The sequence below is a fragment of the Nipponia nippon genome, unplaced genomic scaffold, assembly GCF_047370975.1.
Source record: "Nipponia nippon isolate SJK-2023a ecotype South Korea unplaced genomic scaffold, ASM4737097v1 scaffold_16, whole genome shotgun sequence".
NCBI classification, from domain to species: domain Eukaryota; kingdom Metazoa; phylum Chordata; class Aves; order Pelecaniformes; family Threskiornithidae; genus Nipponia; species Nipponia nippon.
In genome coordinates, this window is record NW_028262332.1 from 697,844 (window position 1) to 724,335 (window position 26,492).

The following is a 26,492-nucleotide window of genomic DNA, read 5'->3' on the forward strand; positions in this document are numbered from 1 at the left end:
AACAGAGCAAAGGGCAGGAGCCCCTCTCCAGGTCGGCCCCCGGCCCAATATTTACAGAGAAGGGCCAGAGCCGGAGGCACGCTTGCCGGAGCTGGCCGGACTTTCACCCCTGCTCTCTGTCGTGGGCCACCAACGGGCCCTGTGTGCAGGACCGATGGACGCGCTGCCCGGCCACCACAGGCTGCCCGGGGAGGCAGTGGTCCGGGCAGGGACAGCCTGAGCAACTCGTCACACAGGTGTCCCTGTGCCACATCTGGGGTGTCCTCGGGAGCAAGGGGGACCTTCGCACGTGGGGCAGAGACCCCTCTAATGAGCCCACCTCATTAACCCGCCCTGTGCCCCTCTCTCTCTGCAGGAGCCCACCTGGGTCCAGCAGCAGCCCTGGGCTCCGGCCCCCGGAGCTGCGGGAAGCCGGGCCTGGGCTGCGGGACCCTCCCCGCCCGGGGTCCCCGCTGCCCCCGGCCCCGCCAGCGCTAGGTGGCAGCCGACCCCCAGGAATGGCAGCCGGCCCCAAGGAATGGCAACCGGCCCCAAGGAATGGCAACCAGCCCCAAGGAATGGCAGCCGGCCCCGCTCCCGCTCCCGGCCCCGCTCCCGCTCAGCGCGGCGGGGGACCCCGCTGTGCCCCCCGGGGCGGCCCTTCCCCCGGCGGCGGTGGGCAGCGGGGCCGGCAGCGATGGGCAGCAGGGACCGGCAGCGATGGGCAGAGGGGGCCGGCAGCGATGGGCAGAGGGGGCCGGCAGCGATGGGCAGTGGGGACCGGCAGCGATGGGCAGAGGGGGCCGGCAGCGATGGGCAGTGGGGACCGGCAGTGATGGGTAGCGGGGACCGGCAGCGATGGGCAGAGGGGGCTGGCAGCGATGGGCAGCGGGGACCGGCAGCGATGGGCAGAGGAGGCTGGCAGCGATGGGCAGCGGGGACCGGCAGCGATGGGCAGAGGGGGCTGGCAGCGATGGGCAGCAGGGACCGGCAGCGATGGGTAGCAGGGGCCGGCAGCGATGGGCAGCGGGGGCCGGCAGCGATGGGCAGCGGGGGCTGGCAGCAACAGGCAGTGGGAGCTGGCCCCGGGAGCTTTGCAAAGCAGGAATCGCCATCCTGGGGCAGTGGGCAGGGAACAGGCAAGGGTCAGTGAGGCAGGACCGGCTGCCCGTGTGCTGCCTGTGCATGGAACAGGCCTTCGCATGGCACTCGGGCACAGAAATGCCCCAGGGGGGCAAATGTGCCCAAACAGCGATGGACCTGGGTGTGAACAACACAGGGTGCGCTCCCAAATATCCTCTTTGGGGACCAGTCTGCTTTACTGGGAGCACACATGCCCCATGCTGGGACCTGGCAAGGGAGGGAGGAGGATGCGTGACCCTGGCATCGGCTGTCCTGCCTGCTGCTGCTGCTGCTGCGGCTGCTGCTGGGCTCCTCTCCTCCTGCTGCTGCTGGGGGGAGCAGCGGGAGCTGTTCCCTTCCAAAGGACAGCAGCCGGGGAAGCTGCAGGCCTGGGGCACATCCAGCCCGGTCCTCTCCTCTTCTGCACAGACAAACACAGTGTGTGGCTGTGACCATGGGCCTGCGGGCACCATCCTCGCTGGGAAAGCTGGGGAGCAGCTGTACTGGCCGCAAAACTCAGCTCGTGCATGTTGCCTGCGCTGAGAAAGGCCAGGGAAGTGGTGCAGCTCCCCCCATCCCCTTGTTCACTTCCGAAAACATGCTGACTGTCCCCGTCCCTGTCCCCGAGGCTGCGGCCGCATTCATGCCAGCATCGCTTAATGGCAGCTTTGGCAGGGACGGGGATGGAGAAACTGCGCACGCTGCCAGAGCGCGGGGCTGCGATGGAGCCTCTGCAGGGCACGGCTCTCCGGGGAGGGGGCTGCCATGCCTGGCAGCCCCGGGGGGCAGCAGCCGGGACAGGCGGCTCCGGGTGCCTGGGCAGAGACGTTCCTGCGGGTGGCTCTGGCAGGGAGACGGGGCAGCAGCGCTCCTGCGGGAGCTGCGGGGCGCGAGGAGCTGCCAATTTGCAGGAAGTTTAGAAAACGCTTTGGTTTCAGACCAGTTTTGGACAGAAACCAAATGTAGGGAGAAACCACCAGAAATTTCCCACAGACCAAATTCCCCCGGCCCCCAGCAGCCCCCGCGGGGCCGGGCAGCGCTGCGGGGGCACGGTGGGGCTGGGACGGGGGTGAGAGGCATGGCAGAAGCCGGGGGAATATCAGGCACCGCGAGCAGTGCCCCAAGGCCCCATGCCCTGACCTGCTGGCTGGTGGCACATCAGGCAGACCCCCGCAGAGGTGAGGGCCACCAGAACTCAGTGCCCAACAGTGAAAAAAGAAGATGCTATTTATTTACACGGGCCTGACTCCTCTCCCAGCTGTATTACGGGCTAGAGGAGATGTTCCTGCCCAGTCCTTTCAGTGTCCCTTTATGAACCTGTTGCCCACGAGCTCATCCAGTCCCTTTCTGAACCTGCCAGTGTTGGCTGGCCCCTTTCCCCCTCTGCAGCAGCAAACTCTAGAAGTTCAAACCCTGCTATATAAAGAAGTTTTATCTTCACTGTTTTAAACCCATCACCTGCTAGCGCTCCTTACTCAAAGAACTGCTGCAGTACTCTACTTTCATGCTCGGCTTGTCCACCACCTTCATGATTTTGGAAGCCTCAGTCATATCTGCCCTTGACCTTCCCCTTTCCAGAGAGGGGAGTCTCAGCCTTTGCAGTCCCCTCTCGTACAACGGGTCTAGAGAAAGTCAACTCCTCTGTCTCCTTCAGCTGTGGAAACTGGAGCTCAAGCACACAGCACCCAAGATGAGCCTCACCAAGGCTTTGTACAGTGTCAAAACACTTTCAGTCTTGTTCCCAACACCCTTCTCGATCATACAATGTTTTGATGACTTTTTGGCTGCTGCTGCCCATTAACAGTTCCCTGAAATCACCAGGTCGGTGATGGCTCCCAGCTCTGCTCCGGAGTTGAACCACCTGTCCCAAGCTCCATGTCGATGCCCCACTCTGATCGCTTCTCCCTTGAAGCATCACCTTCACTTCTCTGCACCAAAGCTCCCCTCCTGCCTCTGTGCCCCTCGGTTTTGTGAGGTCCCTCTGAAACTCCTTGCCATCAACACAGCCTTTGGCCATCCAGAAGAGTTCAGTGCCATCTGTGAGCTTGAAGGTTTCCCTGCTCACTCCCTTCTCCTGGGGATGGATGAAGATGTCAAATATAAAACTGGTCCCTGGGGGACCCCCGCTGCTGGCTGTCCTCCACCCTGAAGAGTGACCGTTTAGCCCTATATGTTGCTTCTGATCCTTCAACCACCTTTCAGTTCATGAAAGAGCCTTTCTTCTGCTCCCACAGCAAGTTTGTTTCTTTAATAACCTTTGGCATGGTGCCTCATCAGAAGCTTTCTGACAACGCAGGCAGATGATGTCCTCCGGATCCTTGCAGGAGCCCTGCCAGCTTCTCCCCAGCACCGTGTTCAGGCATGTGCTCAGCAATCCCACCCTTCCATACAGGCTCTGCTGTCTCGCCAGTGCTACAGCAATGAGAATCTCCGTTTTTTAGCTCCCAGCACCCCATTTCCATAGCTGAAAGTTTCACCATCCACAAGCCCACTGCCCGGTTGTAAGGAGAGGTACCGCGCTGCAGCCGGCATCTCCACGGTTTCACATGTAAGTTCTTCCCAAATACTCTCTGTCCTGGGGACATGCTGGTGGCCACCTTGTCCCATCAGTCTGGGGCCTCCTCTAGATTTACTTCAAATTGGTCTGGCTCCTCTGGGCAACCCGCTGCAGCACATCTGCCTGGCCTGGGGATCTCCCCTCCGCCGCTGGCCAGCAGGGAAAACACTGAGCTGCTTCATGGGGCCTCATCATCCTGAAGGTCCCATTACACCCTGGGCGTCCCCTCAACCCCTGGTTGGCTTTCTGCCTTTGGTGGTTTAAGGGCATGTTCTTAACCAACTGTAGCATCTTTTTCAGGGTGCTCTCCATATCCATTTTTAGCTTTTTAGTCTCCTGTTTCCAGCAGACCTGCCACGTTTTGTGGGCTTTCCCCTTCTCTCCTAGACAAGATTTCTGTTTCTGACACATCATCGTTTTCCATAGTAGCTCCATTTAACTCCCCCATCAAGCCAGGAAGGGGATTGTTGAACCACTTGATTTGCTTTTTAAATTGTAGCACACATTTTACCCAAGCTTCTCACACCCCATTTAATACCCTCCAGCCTATGTTTAGGATCTTGGGGTTCAGGGTATTTTTGGGGGACAGTGTGCCCCATTTCGACGGTTGGACTCGATGATCTTAAGGGTCTTTTCCAACCTTGACGATTCTATGATTCTATGATTCTACATAGTTCCCTTTCCTGAACTTGTTACTGGCTATACCCGCTCCTCCCTGTCCCACTGCACTGTTAAACCTATCAGCACTGTGATTTTTAGTATGGAGCAGCTCCCCCGGTACCTCTTCAACCCTGTCCCAAGCACTCAAGATCCAGCCCAGAACAGCATCTTTGCTTGTGGGTTATAGATCTCATCGCTCCGAAAGGTTCATTTGCTGCACCCACAAATCCCATCTCTATATCTTGTCTTGACGAAGCCGGTCTGTACAGGGGGGAGTGATCTCCCACCTCCGTCCGAGTTGGCACGTCCTCTAGTCTCGATATTTCCAGATGACTTACCGTTCTCATTGTGTGCGATCCGAATGTTACATTTTTATTATTAGAGCCTGGGATTTTCACCTGCAAAGATTTCTTCACGCACTTTTCCCTACGCTGTTTCATTCTGTACAATCCCCCTCCTAACCATACCCCTCCTCTGTCGCTCCTACAAAGCCGGCAGCCAGGGCATCACTGTACCTCGGTGGTTACCCTCCTTCCCCCGGGTCTCTTTGTCCTGGCGCAGGGTGCCATCGCGTGCTGCCAAGCCTTCCATGTCCCCTTTCGCTCCCGGCACTGGATCTGCCATTCTCCCCATTTGCCGTTCTGCCCTGGCTCCCGGGCCAGCCGTCCGGCAGCGTCAGGGCTCAGCAGCCTTCCCTTCTCCTTCGTGTCCTTCTCCAGACGCTCTGCACACCCAGGGCCCGGTTTGTCTCCCAAACGCCTTTTTGTCCCCCATCTGTGGTTACGCTCCCGTCTGAGTCTGCCCAGGCCCTGGCCTGGGGAAGGTCTCTGCGTTTGATCAGGGCTGGTCAAGTCAGGGTTTTAAAATAGCTGCAGTTATGGCTTTAAAATAACATTTGCCAGGAAGGGAGCTGAGGCTGCAGGCGCATGGGCTGGGTTTCGGGGGGTGGTGTGTCCCACAGCCCCCTCTGCCCGGGAACGCTGTGGGATGCTCGTGCTCTGCAGCAGGTTTCATTTCTGTGCTCTGCAAACCTGCCTCTCCTTCTTCACCTCCTCCTCCTCCTCCTCCCTGCCTGCTGGGTGCTCCTCAGCTTGGGGGCTCTGCTCCTACCCTGAGGTTTTTGAGGTCCCTCATCCCAGCCGTGGCAGAGGGGAGTCTCTGGGCCTCGTATGGAGGGTGAGCACACCACAGCGCTTGTGGGGCTGGTCAGGAGACCTGCTGGAGACCTGGGCCATGCTCAGCAGGAATCTCCCCTGCTTCAGAGGCTGCCTGGTACTCCAGGTGCTGCCTGCATCTCCTCGCTCTGGGCTTGCCAGCCCCATGCCGGCCAAGAGGGTGGGCAGGGATGGTGGTACAGGGTGGGCGAGGTGAGGACTTGCACGGGGGCACAGGCCACGGTACCGCAGAAACCCCAGAGGCTGCTGCCTTGTGTCCCATGGGTCACAGGGTGCTGGGGAGCACTCGGGGGCTGAGGACAAGCTGCAGGACGAGAGCGGGCAGGACCACCAGCATGGCCAGCACATCTCTGACGCACTTCAGGAGGAAAAGTTGAGCATTCAGCACAGGGCAGAGCAAAGGGGCGCAAAGTCTGGACCAGGGAGGGACGAGCAGCCCAAGTCTGGGGACTGTGACAGGCATAAATCGCCCCACCTCACAGAAAGCCTGGGGGAGGATGGGCAGAGATACCTCCGGGATTGCTCCTGATGGAGACAGGCTGGGACTGGCTCCATCTGTGGCCCAGGCACTCATGTCCTGCTCCTGGGGTGCTCCTGGCACCCACCACCCATCAGAGCTGGATGGCAGCCTGTAGAGGATGGACCTGCAGAGGTTCACTCAACTCTGTAGAGGTTCGCTCTCTACAACTGCCTGAAAGGAGGCTGGAGCCGGGGGGGGGTCGGTCTCTTCTCCCCAGGAACAAGCGATGGGACGAGAGGGAATGGCCTCAAGCTGCGCCAGTGCAGGTTTAGGTTGGATATTAGGAAAAACTTCTTCCCCCAAAGGGCTGTCAGGCCCTGGCCCAGGCTGCCCAGGGCAGGGGCTGAGTCCCCATCCCTGGGGGTATTTAAAAGCCAGGGAGATGTGGTGTTAGGGACATGGTTTAGGGGTGGGCTGGGCAGTGCTGGGTTAACGGTTGGACTTGATGATCTTAAGGGTCTTTTCCAACCTTAACGATTCCATGATTCTATGGTTCTATGACCTGCTGGTGCAGACCTGCAGGGCTGCTGGTCGGTGGCACGTGACCCATGGTGGCCGGTGTCTCAAGGCTGGTGCTCACCCACATCTGGGTACATGGGTCAGCAAGTGGGGCGGGTGGTAGAGCAAGAGGGCTGCTGGGACAGAGCCCCGAGGCTGCACACGTGCCCTCCGGGACATCCCTGGGGTGGAACCGTTCACCTGGCTGGGGTGGTACTTGGAGCAGGGTATCAGGGTGGAGGTGGCATGGCCATGTGTCCGTCTGGGAGGTGTGTCGGCCTCCTCGGGTCGGGGTGGCAATGTGCCGCTGGGTGCCCCTATGTGGGTGCGTATGCTCTGAGCTGTCCGGTCGCTGTGTCTCCAGCCAGAAGCTTCAGCCCGGGCATCTCCGTGCCCAGAGATGTGGGGACACCTGGCCATCTGCCCACACGCGTCAGTCCGCACAGGTCCTTCCTCTGCCTGGCCGCTGGCCCTGGCGCTGCCCCCTCCACCCCAAAACCCCAGGGGACCCTTCCCATGCGTGCCTGGGGGACGAAGCCACCGTGTCCCCATCCTGGCGCAGCTCCCCATCCCCAAGCCGCCCGCTGCTCTGGCCGCCCAGCCGTACAGATGGCTTCTCTGCCGCGCCGGGTCGCAGCCTCCACCCTCACGTGCGGCTGCTTTTTGTGTCCCTTCGCACTGCGCGTCGGCCTCACCCCATCCCTCCCGCCCCTCTGCCGCCCGCGCCCCCCGGCGCAGCCCCCACCGGAGCCAGCCACACACACAAGTGAACTTTTCTGCGTTTTCCAGCAATTAAAAAGAATAAAGCAACAGTTGTCTCCAGGCAGGGCATGGATCCTGGTGACCCTGATTTTCTGTGTGGCTGGGCAGGGTGAATGGGGCTATTGAGACCCCGATGACTGGCATCTCCACTCCAGGATTGTCTCCCCTTCCAAGTCCCCCTCCCCGCGCTCTCCTCCTCCCTACCCTCCTCCCCGCTTTTAATTTCCTTCCTGGAGAGAGCTGCTCATCCCCTTCCCATTGGCCAAAGGCCTGAAAGGGAATGGAGGAGACAAGGGAAGGATTAAAGACGCTCTGCTTAGGAGCAGGCAGCCTGAATACAAGATGCACCGGCTGGGAAAGAATGGGGGCTTAGTGGGGCACCAGATCAGACCCGCCTCCGCCGCATTCAGCCTGACCTGCATTCCTGCATTGCTAAGCAGGGACCTTTCTCCCCGGCCGGCCCGTCAGAGGGATGCCCCGGACCCCTGTCCCACCTGCCGCTGCAGGTAGACCTTCCCGGGATGGTCCCACCACGCTGCAGCCCCTTGGGGTGCAGCCACACTGGGGGACAGCAGCACTTGGGTGCTTGCAGGTCCCTTGGGTCAGCCCCGTGAGGATGACGAGGCAGCTGGGGCACCCCTTGGACGAGCCTGGAAGTGATGTGGGGCAATTCAGGTCTCCGGGAGGTTCACAGCCCTTGCCCCAGCAGAGCTACGGGCCTCATCCTACAGGGCTGGAGTTTGAGGCAGGCACCACCGGTTCGGCGCTCAGAGGAAAGCTGGCGCCTGCAGCAGGGTTAGGCCTGTGCTTGCCCTCCTGGAGACGGGCCGGGGCACTTCCAGCCGCAGCCGTGGTGTCAGAGATGGTGGTACCCCACTGCTTGTCAACCACGTCCTCTCAGCCACAGAAGACCCCTCAAAAAATCCATGGGTGTTCATTGCCCTTCTCAACACCTCCTGTAGCCATGCAATTTGGGGTGCAGATGGGGCACGGTGGCTTACATTCATCCCTCCCACTGATCCCATTTACCCCGTGCCGCCAGCATGTGCATGATGAAGGACTTGCCACGCTCTGGTCTTTGGGCTGCTCCGAGGGCAGGTCTGGGGCAGGGGGGATTTTGCTGCTGGGGCTGGTCCTTGGGAGGGGCTGGAGCAGAGCGAGATGGTGGAGCACGGGCGCGGCGTCACACTGGGAATGAGAGGCCCCCAAGGGTAATGGTGCGCAATGGCCACCTATCACTGACCAAACCCATGGCGGGACACACGGGGAGTCACCTGCGAGCAGGACTGTGGTGTGGGCAGCATCTGGGTCATTCCATGCCTCTTGCACCCTCCACGCCAGGCCGACCCTCCGTGTCTTGTCTCAAGTGAGGAGCAGGCAGAAGTGAGCCACCTGCTCAGGGCAGTGCAGGATCAGTGCCCGCTGTCTCTGCCCACAGACACCCCCGTGCCAAGGCAAGGCCAGCCCACCAAAGCTGGAGCACCGGAGTGTTATTAGCGTGCTGGGTCAATCTTTGGTGTTTGCACACACGAGTTCCCCGCAGTAGGGACAGAAACACACTCGTCTCTCTGAACTGGGAATCTGAGGCTGAGACTCCTGGCCGGAGCTGGTTTCCTTCACAGGACAGGGGGAGGTTGTTCTCAGAAACCTCTCCGGGTCCCTGCTGACATTCACACCAGAGCACTCTGTTTTCTGGGGGAACACGTCCCTGGTGGAGCCCAGCAAGGCCCCCAAGTGAGCAAGGCTGGGAAGCCGGTGGTCTGCAGTGGGGAGCAAGGACGGGATGGGTCAGCAAAGTCCTACAGCCCCGAAGCATCAGCTGTGAAGGCACCCCAGGGATCCCACGCTGCTAGGAGCATCCCGGGGAGCCGAGGTTCCCGTGCAGGGACACACCTCAGGGCACCACACACAGCGTTGGGGCCCTGCACTGCAGGGACAGAGGTCTGAGCTCCCGTGTCCCATGTAGTGGTTAATGCCATTTTAGGTTTCCTGAGGGTTGTTCCGCCTCTCCCCATCTTCTGATCCAGGTCTCTTGGATCTGGCTTGGTCCTTCATGCACCCCAAAGTTGTGCAGCATCTGCAATGGTCAGGATGGAGCCCTGGTGACCACTTGAACATGGCTGCAGGAGCCCAGGGTGGGATACGGCTGAGCACATGGAGGTGGCCTGTCAGGGCAGCCTCGATCACCTTCCAGACTCCTGATTGCATCGATACAGAGCAGGATTCAGGCACCCAGGGGCAGCCACCTTGTGCCAGCTGAGATGCCCCAGGGTGCCCAGGACGTCCGTGCAAGTCTCGGAGATGGGATGGCCTCCAGACCCTGAGGCAGAGGCCAGGCAGAACATGCGAGGACACCTCAAGCAGCAGCAGGAGCTTAGGTGGTAGTGCTGCCGTCCCTCCCCTGCTTCCACAGCCTGTGAAGGAGCCCAGACACCACCTCGGATGGACACCCCAGGGGCAGAGCTGAATCCCACCCCAGTGACCGAGCTGCGCAGGCAAGGTCCCAGTTACTGCTGCCTCCTGAGCACCGCATGCGGCCATCACAGTCTCCATGGTCCAGCTGGCGTCACTCAGACAGCTTCAATCCTCACATGCTAAAAGCCATGATTTTAAAACATTTTTCAATATGTTTTATTATGCTCCCTGCAGGAGCCCTCTCCCTTCTCACCCTTCACCGAGAGCAGGAGCCCTGCCCTGTGGGATTGTCTGTGGGTCATCTTCACCACCCTAAAACCTGGGTGTCCCCATTGGCCCGTCACTGCCATAACACCCCCCAGCACCATCAACGGGCAGGAGACACGGGGGGTCCCCACCTTGTCGCGCCCCCAGGCTCTCCCATCCCGTGCGGTTCCCATCCAACCCCCGGCAGCTGCCCACGCTGCCTGCAGAAACCAGGAGCTCCATCCCGACGGAGGAGCCCAAGAGTTCCAGAAACATGGAACACAGGTGAAAGGCAACTCATCTGCCGTGCGGTGGCCAGGGGCCTTTTGTCCTCCCTCCGCCATGGCCAGGGGCCGGAGCCTGGCGGTTCCCAGCCTGCGGCAGACGCAGCCCCCGGGCAGCCCGGCGGGGATGGAGAGCCTTTCCCTCCGCCCGGCCAGGATGGAGAGGGACCACGGGGCTTTCTCTTTAATGCAATGCTATGAATACTCGGGGTCTTTCTGCTCGCTGTTTAATGGATTTGAATGTGAAAAGGTGGTGGAATTGGGAAGAGGGGAAGAGAGGGGGGAGGCCAGGCCTCTTTGTTCGGGGATGCTGCTCCAGCCTTGGATTTATTTAGCATTTGGAGGGCTCTGGGGTCTTTCTCTCCTCCCCAGCCACTGCAAAGGCTCGCTCCCTTTTCTGCCTCATGCTTATTAGCATAGCAGCTGCTCCAGGAGAGGGGCTAGGCAAGAGAAAAGGATGGAGGCGTCCGGGAAATGAATAGGAGGGGAAAAAAATAGCTTAAAAGGACACAGGCTTTGAATGAGGGGGAGTCGTGAGTGGAAAAGGGGACGGGGCGGCTCAGAGTTGTCACCGTAGCTGTGAATGTGAGCAGGGTGAAATGCGAGGACCCGCTGGGGACGGTTGCCCCGGCCGGGCGCTGTGCCGGGGGACGAGGGCCTGATCCTGGCGCTGCAGAGCGAGGCCAGGGCTGCCCCATGCCCCCCCTGCTCGCGGGAACACGCAGGGTGGTGGGTGCTGAGCTGGCACCCTCCTGCACCCGCAGCCCCGCTGCCCCGGGCCACCCTGCACCCCTCTTCATGCAGGGATTCGGGGTGCCCCAGCCCCCTGTGCCCGGGGCTGGGGGTCCCCAGCCGTGACCTCTGAACTGAAGCATCCGGGGAGAGATCCCAGTAAGTGTGGCCGCAACTGGCGGTTCCCAACAGTGTTGGGCTGCTGAGGGATCCAACTCCGCTCCATGGGCACGGGATGGGGCAGCAGGGGAAGCCCCCGGGCCACACTGCAAGCATGCACCCAGTGCCTCCCATTCCTCCACCTGGCAGAGCCCTCCAGCCTCTGGATGACTGAGTGGAAAATGTAATAATTCAAGGAAATCAGGTGTCTGGGGAGCTGCGATGCCGCTCCTGGCCCTGCTCGCAGAGGGATGACCGCGCTGAGACATCCCAGTGAGAGCTCCCCAGCAGGCAGGGGCGCGCAGGCAGAGCTCCGGTCCTGGGCAGAAAACCTGGGAGAGGGCTGGGCACATTTGGAGTCCATCTGTGCAATTGCAGCCTGTGTAATAACATTGCTGTTGATTGGGCATAGGTGAGAAGTGTTTTTTCAGCTGGAGAAAACAAGAAATGAGGTTGCAATGCACTCCCAGGGGTGAGGGGAGGCTGCAGAGATGCCGTTTCCAGGCAGAGGCTCTCCTGGGTTGTATAATTCATTTGGAGACAGAAATCTGCTTGTTGTGCCCTTGTTTCGGGGCAGAACCCATCAGTCCCAGGTGCTGCTCAGGCCCCGTGCGACGGCTCAGCCTTGCACCATCCCACCAATGAATTGTAGAAGCTTAGCAGAGCCGGGAGCTGCTGCCTGGCTGATGCCCCCTCCGGCCACGTCCCCTCCGGCCAGGGGTGAGCATGGCCGTGCTCGCTAGGTCAACCCTGCCTCTGCTCTGTGCTGCACCCCCTGCACGCCGCCGGCAGGGCTGGCACCACGGGGGGCCAGCAGAGCCGGCCATGCTGCCGGCACGGCCATCCTGCCCGGGATAAACACGAAGCTGGTTGGTGCTGGGCTGGATCGGAGATGAGGGGGATGGATTTGTCAGTGAGCAAGCGCTGGCTGTGGCCGAGGGCAGCCCGCCGGGCACTGCCCCGCTGGAGGGGCTGAAGCGAACGGCTGATGGTCACGGCGGGGTTTCTATGCCCCTCCGCACTCCTCCGGGCTGCCAGGGCTGCTGCCCAGATCACGAGGGGGAAGGGGAGGTGTCTGCTGGGGAGGCTTTTCCTAAAAACCAGCAGGAGGGCATCTCCAGCTCAGCCAGGCCAAGGTCTGCCACCTTGCGAGGGTGCTGCCGGAGGTGCTGCTCTCCCTGGCCTGCCCTCGGAGGCCGCTCCCGGCCGCAGAACGCTGTTGGATTCAGGCTGAATGAGGCGTTTCCAATGAAAACAGTTGTCCCAGCCACCCCCCAGCCTGTCATCCAGCCAGCCATCCAGCTTCGGGGCTGTCCAGTCTTCTACCCATCCCTCTGTCCATGCCCCACCATGCCTCTATTCCCCCATCCCTCCCCAGCTACCCCCCATCCCTCCATGTCCCCAGCGATCCCCCCCAACCCTCCCCAGCCATCCCTCCATCCAAGCAGCCTTCCACCCCTCCAGACCCAAGCCCCATCGCTGTCCTTCTCCAAACAAGCCAAACCCGGGGGTTGCCCTGCTTGGCCGTTTCTTTAGGGTCAGGAAGAGAAACGTGCTAACACGAGGAAGCCAGAAATGGCATTGCACTGGCAGGTCTGCGTCCCACCCGGTGTGAGACCCAGAGGTCACCTCTCCCTGGGCACCCCAAGAGATGGGTGCCTGTGGTGGCACTGGGACACAGCAGCTGAAGAGTTTCTTGGACGAGAAGATGTTTCTCCTGCCCACGTGGCGGAGCAGCGTCATTCCCTGGGATGCTCGCTGCTGCCAAGCTGCTGCCAAGGAGAAGCGGGAGCCGCCTGCGGCCCCTCGTGCTGACACGTCCCAGGCCTGGGAGCATCCCTGGGGCGACGCAGCCCCCCGAGCATGGAGGTCTGCAGAGTGACGGTGATTTCAGGGCACTGAGAACCCTGCACCCACCTTGCGGCAGGGTGTGAGGGTCGTGCGTGCTGCAGGAAGGCCCCAACACGGCTCCATGCCACAGGAATGGGGCGGCCAGCTCCAGCACCAGCATGGGAAGGATCTTGGGGGCCAGGACCTTTGCACCGAGTCCCAGCACCGAACACTGCAGCAGCTTTGGATCAGCAGCAAAATGGGTTGAAACCATGAGCCGTCCCGGCCTGCATGATGCGCTATGGACCGCCGGTGCTGCCGACCGCAGCCTGCCCGGCAACCCCGCCACCCCTCCCACCCACGCAGAGGGGCTCACCCTGACGGAGGGGATGGAGCCCAGAAAGCATCGAGAAGGGGGAAAATACGAAGGCTGGAAAGGAGGCCAGCCTGGCTGGCCAGACCGAGCCGCCGGCTCCTCCCCGGCACCAAACAGTAGTCGATTGTCATTTCTTTTTTTAAAAAAAAGGTAACTCCTATTCGGATCTGCTGGCTGCGGCATTATCATAGTCATACAAACGCCCAACAAAGCATCTATTTAAAATGTACTGAATTTTGATTACAGCCCGTCCCCTCTCGCTCGCCCGCTCGCCGGCTTTCTTTCTCATTCATTACTTACTGTGTTAAGCTCCCTGAAATTCAAATAAAATCCCACCTCCTCCCCCCCCATCCATATGCATTGGTCGATTCAGCTCCGATGGCTGGGCTTGACGGATGAAGGGCAATAGAAGAGAAGACAAAGCTGTCAAACCTCGCCGGGCTGTGTTGACTTCCCATCGCCCCCACGGCCGGAGGGGAGCCCGATCCATCTGGTTTGGAGTCAGTAGCACAAACAAAAGCAAAAGACAATGGCAGGAAGCACTTGAAAGTTCAAATTCTTACTTTGGTTTCTCTTGGAACAACAGCACCTACGTAATGCGGCCAGCGGACAATAATGCGCAGCCAGGGACACACAAAAATGCCAGAAGAATGTGCTTACGCCACCAAACGATCCAATATTTTTGTTTTATTGGAACAAAAATAGAAAAGGGAGAAAAAAAAAAAAAAAGAAAAAAAAAGCAAGCCTTTGGAGTTCCTAGATTTCTTGGACAGGGTTTCGGTAGAGAGGAGAGCTGTAGAGAGGGGTGGCCACGGGCCGTGCAGGGAGCCCGGCACCGGGGCGGCTGCTCCCCAAGGGGCTCAGCCCCAGGGGGTCGGGGTTCGGCTGCACCCTTGGCGTGTCCCCGCTGCTGGGGCCGTCGTCCGTGGGAGCCGGGACGCGGGGCGGCTTCGCGGGCACTGGGCTCAGCGCCGGGGGGGTGCACTTGGTACTCACCGCCCAGCCCAAATCCCCTGCAAAGGGGCTGCTGGAGGCCTCTGCCCGCTCCGTCTGCCGCGGGGAGAGAGGAGCTTTGTGCAGAAATGCTGCGTTTCTTCAGAAAAGCCCGTCCTTGAGGTCGTGGCGGGCCCGGCCCGGCTGGCTGAAGCCCTGGGACAAGGTGAATGGTGAGAAGCCGCAGGGCTGAGCCGAGCCGGGCTGAGCCCAGCCCTGTGGCAACCCAAAGCTGGCACCTGGATGGGTTTTTTGCAGCGTCCGAAGCCCAGGAGACAGGCGGGGGTGACCCTGCGGCGCCCCGGCCCTGGGCAGCACCGTGACGGCGGGAGGTAGTGGCACTCATCAGTGGATCCATGCCATGCAGGGCCCAAGCAGGATGAAATTGCACCATGGCAGGACAGGGGAGCAATGCCTGTCCTGCGCCCCCCCCAGATCTGGCCACAGGCAGCAGCTGCTGCGGGACCCTGGGTGACAAACCCGCAGGACCATGAGCGGCTGCGACTGATGGTTTTAGCATCATCTTTTTTTTTTTTCCTGCTAAAAACCAGCCTGGGCACTCGGTGCCCGTCGTTTCCATGCTGGGCTGCTGCCTGGGCGGGCTGCGTGTCCCCAGGGCACCCTGGGGCAGGCGGCTGTGTCCGTCCCAGGCACCAGCCCACGCTGGCGCTGGGTGGCACAGGGCTGGGCACATCAGAGCGGAGGTTGGGCAACCTGGAAAGGTCACAGCGAGCCTTTTCTCCAGGTTTCCTCCCCACTGCCATTTGCAGGACATCACTCCTGGCATCCCTGGGAACCCACGCCCCGGAGTCAAACTGGGCATGGCACAAATTTCTCAGGGATTTAGGCATTTCCAGAGCTGGCAAAATTATCAGTATAGAAAAAGCCTCATCCACAAACCCACACTGCTGCCGGTGAGGGAGGCTGCCTGCACCCTGCCTCCAAAGCGCTGGCTGCGGGCAGGGCCCAGCCAGAGCAGGCATGGGGCTGCCTCCGTGCTTCCCACTTCGCGGAGCGGCCGGATCCCGCCTGGAAAGCCTCCAAAGGTGCAGGGTGCAGCCTCCTTTTGGGCACCAGCCTGCTCTGAGCCACGCAAGGGGATGGAGATGCCTTTGGGGATGGAGACCCTGTGCCAAGCCTCACCCCAAGCCCCTTCCAGGGGGTGGCTGAAGCCACCACCAGTCTGACAGCAGTTTCCAGTGAGAGGAGATCCCATCCCATCCCATCCCATCCCATCCCTTGCCAAGGGCTTGGAAAGGACCAAGCCACCTGAAAGCCTTGCTGGGGCCCAGGATGGAATAAAAAAGCCTGGGAAGGTTTTCAGGGAGCCACGGGGCACTGAGCCAGCGAGGCTGGGGCTGCAGACCCAAACCACGCACCCCATCGCCCCCGTCCGCGGGAGCGGTCCCAGGACGGGCTGCAGAGCTCCCACCTCCCTCCCTTGGGGCAAGCAGCTTCTTTAGGAACCCCTCAACCGCCACAGGCCCAGTCCAGCACCAGGGTTTGGTCTGAGCCATCACCCCTCCAGGAGCCTCCGAATGCTGGGATGGGGCAAACCAGGACCCCCCCAGCCCCAGGAGCTTCCTCCAGCCCGGGAAGGGCCGGCAGAGGCCGTGGGCTCCAGCAGCCCCCCAAAAACCCCCAGCCATCGCCCTCTGGGAATGCATTTAACCCCTGAGGAGCCACGGGTTCAGACACCGAACCAGGGGCCCAGCCAGCCTCCCCCCACGGCGGGACCCGCGCAGCTTCGCCCGTAACCACCTGGGAAAAAACAAACGAAAAAGCCATATTTTTTTTTTTTTTATAAAAAGATCAATGAAAAATTTATTTATAAATTTCGCACTCTGGGGCTACACGTCTATATCATACACTCAGGAATATGCTGTACTGTACAGACTTTATCCAGTTAGAAATGATCATATAGTGACCCACATACAGCTTCAATATAAGCCTAAAAATTCTTAACATTAATTAACATAATTAAAAAAGGTATTCGCATCTAAAGAAAAATCTACAGAAAAACTCCTTTCTGGAGCAATCTGTGCATCAGCTTCAATGTCTGCTTATTTCACTGACATTATCAATATATTCTTCTTACAAAAATAATAATAATAATTAAAAAGATGACTGCCGGAAGGCGACCAGTCATGCACGAAAGAGCCTCCCCCACCTGCCTCTTATTTTTTTTTTTTTTCTTTCTTGTACTCCCCGTTTTGGCGTGAAGGGTCAGCAGCACGATGAGCCAACAAGGGGGGTGGGGGGACCCTCATTTCAATTTGAATCAATCTGCATCCCTTTTACTTCTCAGGATCAAGAGAGACGGGGGGGCGTGGGGGTTGCATAGAAAATTGAAACTCTAGGGACTAGGAAGGGCAGCAGCTTTTCAGTAAAATACAAAGGGATGTAAAAATACATCAACTCACAATTTCAGAGCAAACCCCCTTCCCCGACGTACAGTTTCCCAAAATCTCAGCGTGTCTAAAGCTCCAGGAGGCTGGAAAGGAACAATACTTTTCTTAAACAACTCACCCAGCAATTCACACAGGAGATTCACAGTCTTAATAGGTATTTTATAAAAATATAAATATGGGTTACATCATGTTGTCTTTACAACACTGGACAGAGCTCCCTTTAGACTGGGTTTATAACCAAGATTTCTTTTTAAAATCCATCTAGCACTTGGCTTTACAATACACTTTTTAATATCATGTCATAAATGTTATGACATTTCATTGTGGCAAATGCATTTAGTAAAAAAAAAAAAATAAAAAATGTGCAACCATCTGGTAACGACGATAAAAATCTCGCTAGAAAAGATCTTGTTCCCACCCCGTAACCATCGCGCAGAAGCACCGGTGGAAGCGCTGGAGACCCCCGTCCGTGCGCACCGAAAGACTTGGGCCAAGCAGCTCCTTGCGAGTTACAGCATTAACAGTAGGCGCTTTCGACAGGGCTTTTCTTCTTCTTTACATCTGGAGCTTTTTAAAATCATCTCAAATTGTTGAAGTGGAGAAAACCAACACCAAACTGCAGGTGAAACCATCAGAGACAGAGCAGAATATTCAGTGCAATGGGAAATCATCATGGCAGACTCAAGTGGCGGTTTTTTTTTTTTTTTAGTTTTAAGACTAGGAAAACAAAACGAAAGCATATTTCCCAAACCATATTTTTGAAACACTCACCACCAGCTTCAAACAAAACCAGGCTCACAATCTTCACCCACAAATATATACATACATGATAAATAGTTAAGACACAACCCAAATAAACCAGCAGGTAACTATTTTCTTTTTTTTTTTTTAATCGGAATGGTTTGGATGCAGGGAGCAAGAGAGGAAAGAGCGGGGAGACGGCAGTGATACGGATGGTTTTAGTGCAGACGAAGAGAAGAGGGCTGAAAGACCAGCGGGAGAAAGGAGACTTCTGAAATTTTCCGCATTTTCCAAATGGATGTTCTTGTGCCATAGCAATAAAAAGCAGCATTTGCGATTATACGTGCAGTCACTTCAAAATGCGACTTCGGGTGGCTTTCTCTTCTTCCTCCCTTTCTTTTATAAATATATATATTTAGGCATATATATATAGTATAAAAGGCGGGTGCATATATGTACGTCAAATGAATCGTTCTGCATTGAGAAGTGTTATCCAAGTTTCACCAAAAGGAAAAAAAAAAAAGTTCCCAAACTATTTTCAGTAGTTTTCCGGCATCTCTCTAGGCAGCAGAGAGCGCTCGCGCCCCTTTTCTGTGCAAAAGCAAATCCTCTGCCTCTAGAGTTTATTTCACTTTTTTTTTTTTTAAAAAAGAAAAAAAAAAAAGTCCAGGATTTGCTAATCCCCCTTTACACACAAAACCAGAAGGATTCAATGTCTTTTCCTGGGATCTCACGCGTGCTAAATGGATTCAAGGAGCGGGTGAGGACGCGGACTTTCTTCGGACACCCAAAAAAAAAAAAAAAAAAAGAAAACCAACGCAGAAAACCCAAGGCAAAAGAAAACAAAACAAAAAAAGGGGGTGAGAAAACCGTGTCTGACATATTCCAACGGAGTCGCCTCGGAAAAAAACCAAAACGGACGGGTGGCGGGCAGAGCCTGGGAGAAGCTTGCAGGGGAGGAAGGCTGCGCTGCTCTTCCTCGGCGGGGCAGGGCCGCGGGCGGCCGGGGGCCCCCAGCCCGGGCCTGGCTCCGGGGGCCGCGGACACCGGCACCACCGCGTTATGGCGGGGGGGATTTTGGGGAGCGTTGAAATGAATTCGTGTCTGAGCCAGAATACTTTGCAGTCGGAGGGAGCGAGGGGAGCGGGGAAGGGAGGATTAAATATTAGCGGGGAGGGGACGGGGGAGGCTTTAAAGCATCTGACCAGATGTCAAACTGAAACCGTGAATACTGTGAGTGCAGCCGAGGTAGATGGAGGAAAAAACAAAACAAAACACGTTACAGTAGGAAAACAACCCTTGGAAGGAGAAAAAAATAAAACCAACCAACAAAACCCAAAATGAAAAGCAGGCGAACGTGGCGTGTTTCGCGCGGGGCCCCAAATCTTCGCCGACGAAGGCCCGGGCGGGGCGGGAGCAGCTTTGGCGGCCGGGGGGGGCCGGGGGGGGCGGCCCCGGCATCACCGGGCCCCGGCGGAGTATTTGGCCTTGGTGATCAGGTAGAGGACGATGTCCTGGTGGCCCCCGAAGGCGGCGATGTGCAGGGCGCTCCAGCCGTCCCGGTTGGCCAGGCGGATGTCGGCGCCGAACTTGACCAGGAGCTTGACCAGCTCCAGGTTGCCGTCGATGACGGACTGGTGCAGCGCCGTCTGCCCCTCGGGCCCGAAGGAGTTGACGTTGAACTCGCAGTTCGTCATGTTCTGCAGCAGGGACTGCAGCTCCTTGGTGTTGCCCCGCCGCACCGCCTCCTGGAAGACGCGCTGGCTGGGCGGCGGCGCCGCGCACGCCGACACCTCGCTCTGGCTCATGCCGCCGCCTCACGCCCCGCCGCCCCGCATGGACGGCGACGCCTCCGCCCGCCCGGGCATGCGGTGGCGGGCGGCTGCTGCCGGGCTCCTGCTGCTGGCGCCGCCGACCGGCCCGCAGCGGCCCCCGGGCCCCCGCCGCCTCCGCGCTGCTGCCGCTCCGCCGCTCCGCCGCCGCCGCGCCCGGGCCTCTCTGGAGCGGAGCCGGCCCCGCGCCGCGCCTTTTACCCACCCTTTTATTTGCATAACAATGGCACGGCCGTGACGCGGCGGCGAGGGGCGGGGCGGCGCTCGCTGCGCGCCCATTGGGACGAGGGGGCGGGGAAGGGGGCGGGGCGAAGCGGGGAGCCACGCCCCCACGGGGAGAGGGCTGGGGCGGGGGGCGATGGGGGGCGCTCCCGGACCGGATCGATCGGATCGGATCGGATCGGATCGGCTCCGTTCGGCTTCATTCGGCTCGGCTCGGTGCAGCCGGCACGGCCCGCTTCGGCTCGGCTCGGCTCGGCTCGGCTCGGCTCGGCTCGGCTCGGCTCGGCTCGGCTCGGTCCGTCCCGGCCCGGCGCGGTGGCCGCAGGCAGGGGGCACCACCGAGCCGAGCCGAGCCGAGCCGAGCCGAGCCGAGGCGGTGGCTCCACAGCCCGCGGGGCCGGGGGTCACCAGGGCGCTGCGGGGGGGGAGCTCATTGCAAACAGCCTCGAATTTGGGGGCGACAGCGTTTTGCTGCGGGTTCGTCTCCCCCGCCAGCAAAGTGGGAGAGGGACGGGGGGGTCCAGCCCCGCGGGATCAGGCCCCTCCGGAGCCACGCGGCGGGGGCTGCACGAGGTTTTGGGGGTCCACGGGTGGGATTGATTTTTGGGGGGGAAAGACGCAGCCCCCCCACCAGGTCCCGCCGGCCCTGGCGAGACTCAGTTCGGTCACACAAAGCTTTGTGCGGGCTCGGATCTGCCGCCCAGCCGATGACCGGATTCCCGGCATGGGAGCGCTGGGAGGTGCGGACACCACGGGTAGGCAGGAAAATAGGCAAAAAGGTCCCCAAAAATAGTGCATCAACCCCAAAGCGCGCCGGAGGGGCCCGCCCCGCGCCCGTTTGGCCTGCGGGGAGCAAACGGCGGAGGCCGGGTGGGAAGCGGCGTCCCCAGGCCGGCACTGGCTGCGTCTGCCGGGCATTTGGTCGGCCGGAGCGGAGCAGGAGGTGCAGGAAGAAAGGAAGGAGGGTGTCGTAAAAGGAGGTGACAGCAGCGGTGCTGGGGGCAGCTGGCGGGCAAGCTGCTGTCACCTGGCCGTGCCAGCGGGTCCGTTTGGGGATGGAAAGGGAAAAATCAGCCAACTGCTAAATTCTGCCCTGATGGAGTGAGAGCGCTTGGCTGAAACGGGCTGCTTCGGAGCCGTCTGTCGCACGGATGGAGGATGGCGGCCCTGAGCCCCGCGGCGTTTCCCCGTGGCTTTTCCCCGTAGCAGCCGGGAAGGCTGGGTCTGGGCCCGGCTCCTTCGCTGGAGGAGGTTACGCCCGCCTGGTTTGGGCTGCAAGGAGTCGGCAAAGCAGCTCCTGCTGCTCCTCCCCTGAGGGGCTGCTTTCCTACCTCCGTTTCTGCAGCTGCCATGCCTCCTCCCCATCCCCATCTCCATCCCTATCCCATTCCCATCTCCACAGCCATCCCCATGGCCATGCCCATCTCCCCATCTCCACCCTCATCCCATGCCCATGCCCACCCTCATCTCCGTCCCCATCCAAACTATCCCCATCCCCACCTCCTTCCCTGTGCCCATCCCAATCCCTGTCCCATCCCAATCCCTATCCCATCCCCATCGGTCCCCTGTCCATCCTATCGCCATCCCCACCTCCTTCCTCATGCCCATCCCAATCCCTGTCCCATCCCAATCCCTGTCCTGTCCCAATCCCTATCCCATGCCCATCCATCCCCTGTCCATCCTATCCCCATCCCCACCTCCTTCCCCATGCCCATCCCAATCCCTCTCCCACCCCAATCCCTCTCCCATCCCAATCCCTGTCCCATCCCCATCCATCCCTCTCTGGTCTCCATGTCTCATCCCGTTTGCTTTCCCCAGGCCAGAGCTCTCCCAGTCCCGTCTCTACCGCCAGCGTACCAAAGCACATCGTTCTCGCGGAAGAGGGAGGACTGGGACGTGACCGCGGCTGGGGCTCGGGGCCGGCACAGCGCGGCTGCTGCCGCTGGGCTGCAGGCACTCCCCTTCTGGTGCCCTCCGTCCGTCCAGCTTCTCCCAGGACACCCCCGTGCCCCCGGGAGCCATGGCATAGGGCGCAGAGGTGGGCTTGGGGTCCACGTGCGGGTGCAGGAGCCGGGTTTGCCCCGGGGCAGCCAAGAGGAGCCCCCCCGCCTGTCCGTGCCCCCGAGGGCCCCGTCCCAGGCAGGAGGCGGTGGCTCTGCCCCCACCACCCAGCCGTGGTGGCAGCGGCGGACACCAGTGGCAATCCCTGCCCTCCTCTCCCCCATGTCGCCCTGCCGGGGTGAGCGGTAGGACGTGCCGGAGCTCACGGTGACTCACGGGGAGTTATGGCTGAGCCCGGAGGCCCGGCACAGCCCGGCAGTGCAAACAGCCGCACCGCAGCGTTCAGGCAGTGCTGAAGCCGTGGCAGCCCGTGACCGTTCCCCGGCACTAAACCCGGCAAACCCATCGCGGCGAAGCCGGCAAAGGGAAAGCAGCGGGTCGTGCGGTGGTTCTGCCAGCACCGGGCAGCGCGGCGGTTGCGACGGCAGGAGCCTGGGGGTCAGGGCTCTGCTCTGCCAGCTCGCCCCGTCCTTTCCCCTCTTAAATATCCCGGCGGAGCTGATTTTGTGCATTTAGGGGCTGTATCCCGCGAGGTGTTGAGCCATCTTAGCCAGCCGTGGGAGAGTGGGAATTGCTCACACCTCCCCGGTCTGGGGCTTGGCCAGAGTTACATCCTCGCAAGCAAATCTGCGTTTGCCAGTGACACTGGTGAGAAAAATAAAGCGCCCGGGCAGGGACCCAGCCATGCAAATGTTCAGGGCTGGCAGGTGGGGGCAGGACTCGGCCTGGGAACGGCGCCAGAGAGGGAGGGAAAATAGCAAAAAAACACCAAAAAAAAAAAAAAGGGAAAATAAAAAGGGAATTTTGAAACCCTGGGTTTCAAGTTTGTGCCCCAGCTCTGTAAGCAGAGAGGAGCCGGGTGCGGTGGTACAGCTGGGCCGGCCTCCCCGCGCGGCTCGGGCTGGCCGCTGGCCGGCGAGGGGCTGCGGAGGGGCCGACGGCGGGCGCTGGAAGGCCCCTTTCCTCCCACCCCGCGCTCGCTCCGTGGGGCCCTGCAAAACCAGTAGTCCCACCCAGTGATTTATCTGCTCTCTTCTGAGAAGAGGGGAAGCCACGGCGAGTGCCGGCGCTGCAGACAGCGGCGGGAGGCGGGGAGAGGGACGCAGTGCTGCGATGCCTTTAGCAAACGGTCACGCCGAGAGGCGCGGACCAAATTTCCCCTCCTGAAGAGACACGACAACCAAATTTCCCCAGAGCCCGTGGGTGAGCGGAGAAGGGACGGCTGCCGCCGGCATTGCCAGAGGGGCTCAGAGCCGCCGCGGTGTGTTGGGCTGGGCGCGTCACAGCCCTCTTCCAAAAAAGCCAAGCGGGCAGTGCCCATCCTCTGGGCCAGGCGGACAAGCCAGCGAGAGTCCAGCCACCCCCGGAGGCCTCCTTGAAGGGAGCCGGAGAGCCGGGGGGACGGATCCGGGGCAGGCGGCGAGGGGGCGTGCCCCCACTTAATTCATTAAAATGTGTCGGAGAGCGTGGGAAAGACGAGAGCTTTTCTTCCCAGCGCAGAGACCCAGCAAAAGGCGCGCGAGGGAGAGCGACCCGCCTGCTCGGCTCCCTGCGAGCCGGGAGGAAGCGCAAAGGTTTCCTCCGCCGCTGGCCCTACCGGTGCTTTGCCTCCTGGCTTTTTGGCAAAGCGGTTGCCGGAGCCCCGGTGGGGAACGTGGGGCTCAGCCAACGCCGCCTGCCCGGCCATGGGGATGCAGGGAAGCGGGCAGGGAGGGGAGCCCCAGAGCTGGGGCGCTGGGGGCTGTTGTTGCTAGGTGGGAATGGTCTCCCTTGCGGAGATCCACCTCCGGGAGGGAGGAGAGGGGGACCCTGCCCCGGGCGCTGCTTTCGGCACGGGAGCAGCGGGGAAGGGGCTGTGGGGGGCTCTCAGGGGAAAACCTTCCTCTGTGCTGCATGAAAGCTGCCCCGCTCGCAGCAGGGGGCAAGCAGGGGCACGGCCACGGCCCCGGCCTCACGCTCTCCCCGTCCAGGTAACGTGGGCACATCACACACCGCGAGCCTCCAGCAACACCCAAGCAGAGCTTGGGGCCCTGCCAGTCCTGCAGGCAGGAGGCTCCCGAGGCCAGAAGCTGGGGTTCGCAAGCGAAACCTCATGCTTGTGCGGCAAGGACACGAGTGCGGGTGCCCTGTGTCCTCAGCAGGGAGCAAGGCACCACGAATAGAGCTCTCATGGGTGGCTCGGGGAAGCCCTGGGGACAAGGGGAGGCTCCAGGTATCCCCCATCCTCCTGGGACACCACAAGGGCCACCGCGGGAACGTGGGCTGGGGACTGCCACTTCCCGCAGGTGCCACCACGGATGCTGCCCTGCATGTTCCCTCCCTCCCAGCCCATGACAAACAGGATTTAAAACCTGAGTGAGACTCGAGCATGTTCATAACCCTATGTGTGGTCGTTGTCCTCGGAGGGCCACAGGTGGCCGCAGGGCTGGGGAGCCCGCCTGCACGCCGGGGCTGCGGTGACAGCAGCTTGGCCTTTAATCGTCCCAGTGCCCCGTCTTATCAATCCTTATCCTGCTGGAAATGCTGCAGCTCTTCTGATGTTCAAACCCTGCCCGTAGCCTACAGCCTCCATATCTGACAGCGGGAAAATGCTGTTAGGGCAAAAGGCCACCAACGGGGACACCCTCGGAGGCGGAGAGCTGCTCCTGCCCCTGCCCTGTGCTGCTGGCAGCGCTCTCCAGCTGCACCGGTGTCCTGGGCCACCCCGCGGCGTCGCCTTGGCTGAGGGCCCTGCCACAGCCAAGCATGCTTGTACCAAACTGCCTTGGCTGGAGCCCGTCTCTCCCAAGACACGCCGTCCCTGGGGCCGCTCGTTTGACTGCACTGCACGGCCACTCCTTTGCGGTGGCCGCGGGGACGGGGGGGACGTCGTCCCACTGCTCCCACCGCATGGTTCCTCCAGAAGATGTGATACAGCCTATTGGGACTGGCCTGGGGACCTGGTGGCCACTCTATGGTGACATCCTTGGGTCAAGGCAGTCTGGGGAGGTGACACGGCCATAATCCCTCGCGGGACATGCGGCGAGGCATGGCTGGTGAGCGGCTGGAAGCTCGCGTGCCTGAGTCATGCCCATGTATTGGCAGGCTGGTGGGAAGGGTCTGGTCCTGGGCTATTTCCCAGGGAGCAAACATCCTCCTGATGCAAATCTCCCTCCTCACGTGGCACCGACACCTCTCTCCTCTCCTGCCCCCGGCGAGGGGCCAGCAGAAGTGACCCCCGGCCCGTGGGAGCCACAGTTCCGCGGTGTGGGGCAGCACAAGGGCCTGCGCTTGCAGCCAGCCTCGGGCTCGTCAGCCCTGGGTCCGTGCCCAGAAACACGCTGGTTTGTTTGAAAACGGCAGCCGAGCAACTGGGAGCTGGAGCGGAGCATCCGGCTGGAAGAGCGGCTCCGCGTCGAGGACGGGCAGCGGTACAGCCCTCACCCTCCTCCTCCTCCCCTGCCTTGCCGCTGCCTTAGGGACAGACCAGCCCTAGTTCAAGGCACAAAGTCACGCCAGGAAAAACCGAGCTGATTTCTCTGAGCCGGTCAAATATGCAGCGAGGTTTCCGCTCCAGATTACAGGAGGAAGGAAGTTTGCTCGGAAGGGGATGGGGATAGGGTGGGGGAGAAGGGAGGGAAGCGCATTCCTGCCTGATGAGGAACAATGTTGATATATTCATTTGTAAACTAAAGCTGGCCTGAGCGCCAAACACCTTGTCCCCATCAAACTCCGAAGGATATGCGAGGAGTACACAAGGCGAGGAGAGGAACCGGCCCGATATCCGATGCAGCGTGTGATTTCTCAGGGCTGAGGGACGCTGCTCATTCAGGTCTCATTCAGGCTGGCGTGATAAAACAGCGATAAAACTCTTCCCCGGTGCTGTTTTATCCCAGGATCCCCCTGCGATCACATCTTGCCGTGCAGGGGCAGGAGCCGAGCGCAGGTGAAGCGACCCGGGGGCCGAAGGGCTCTTGGCGTGGGCAGCCCCCCGGAGCCGGCATCCCTGCCGAGCGCTGCGGGACCGGCCCTTCCAACACACCATCAAACGGCTCCATAAAACCACGGAGGGCTCGTTACCACCCTAATAAATATTAAACATTAGTATGGCACAGACAATGGGATTTTTTAATTATTTTTTTAAAAGTAGCCAGATAGGGAAACAATATTGTAGGCTGATTAAAAAGCTGGTTTAATTCCCTTTGATCTGTATCCACCATTCAAAACTGGACAATTTATTACTTCCTGGATGCTGCTCAAGGCCGCTCCGACACAGAGTTTGATGTCGACTGTGTCTATGGCTGGAGATGACCTTGCTGCCCAGATCCCACCTCGGCATCACCTCCTGCGGGCAGCAGAAAGGGAGAGGTGCTGTGCTGGGCCTCAGCCGCTGCCCCCATCCCCAGGAGCTGGATGAGACCCTCTGGGAGCTGTTCCGTGCCATGCTCACACGTACAGGTGACCTGCCGGTGTCTGCCTTGGGTGAGTCTTCTCCTAAAACAAGTCCCACCGTGGCGAGCCTGCCCCAGCACGGCCGACTGCCAGCAGCCCAGGCTGTAAGCAGAAGAGCTCTCCCCAAAACTGATGGAGATGGCAGGGAGATAAAGTCCTAGAGGCGGCCAGGAGCTGACCCTACTGTCCCCAGGGATCAGAGGGAAGGGCCCCTTCCAGGCAGCTGTGTGGCCAGGAGCCGTCCCCAGGGCGAGGGACGGGGTCAGTGTGCCCCGTTGTCCCCCCGCCAGCTCCCCTCCGCAGTGAAAGCGGTGGCAGGCTGACGTGAAACCACCGCTCCGAAAAACGCAGTGAGCAAAGCCCAGAAGTGGCCACGGGCTGGCTGGAAGGGTTGTTTGGGAGGCTCGGGGCTGCAGCTCTGACGTCCCCACTCCCGACCAGGGCCGGGATGACTCTGACGTTCGTGTGACTCAGCAGCTTCCCCCA

General features: G+C 60.3%; 1 protein-coding gene across 1 annotated transcript; it reads right to left on the bottom strand.

Moving 5' to 3' along the window:
* Positions 1-16,399: 16,399 nt before the first annotated feature.
* NRARP (NOTCH regulated ankyrin repeat protein) lies at positions 16,400-19,430 on the bottom strand. The gene has a single exon (XM_087752981.1). The coding sequence runs from the start codon at positions 19,266-19,268 to the stop codon at positions 18,921-18,923; it is 348 nt and encodes a 115-aa protein (XP_087609107.1). The 5' UTR covers positions 19,269-19,430; the 3' UTR covers positions 16,400-18,920.
* Between the last annotated feature and the right edge of the window lie 7,062 nt (positions 19,431-26,492).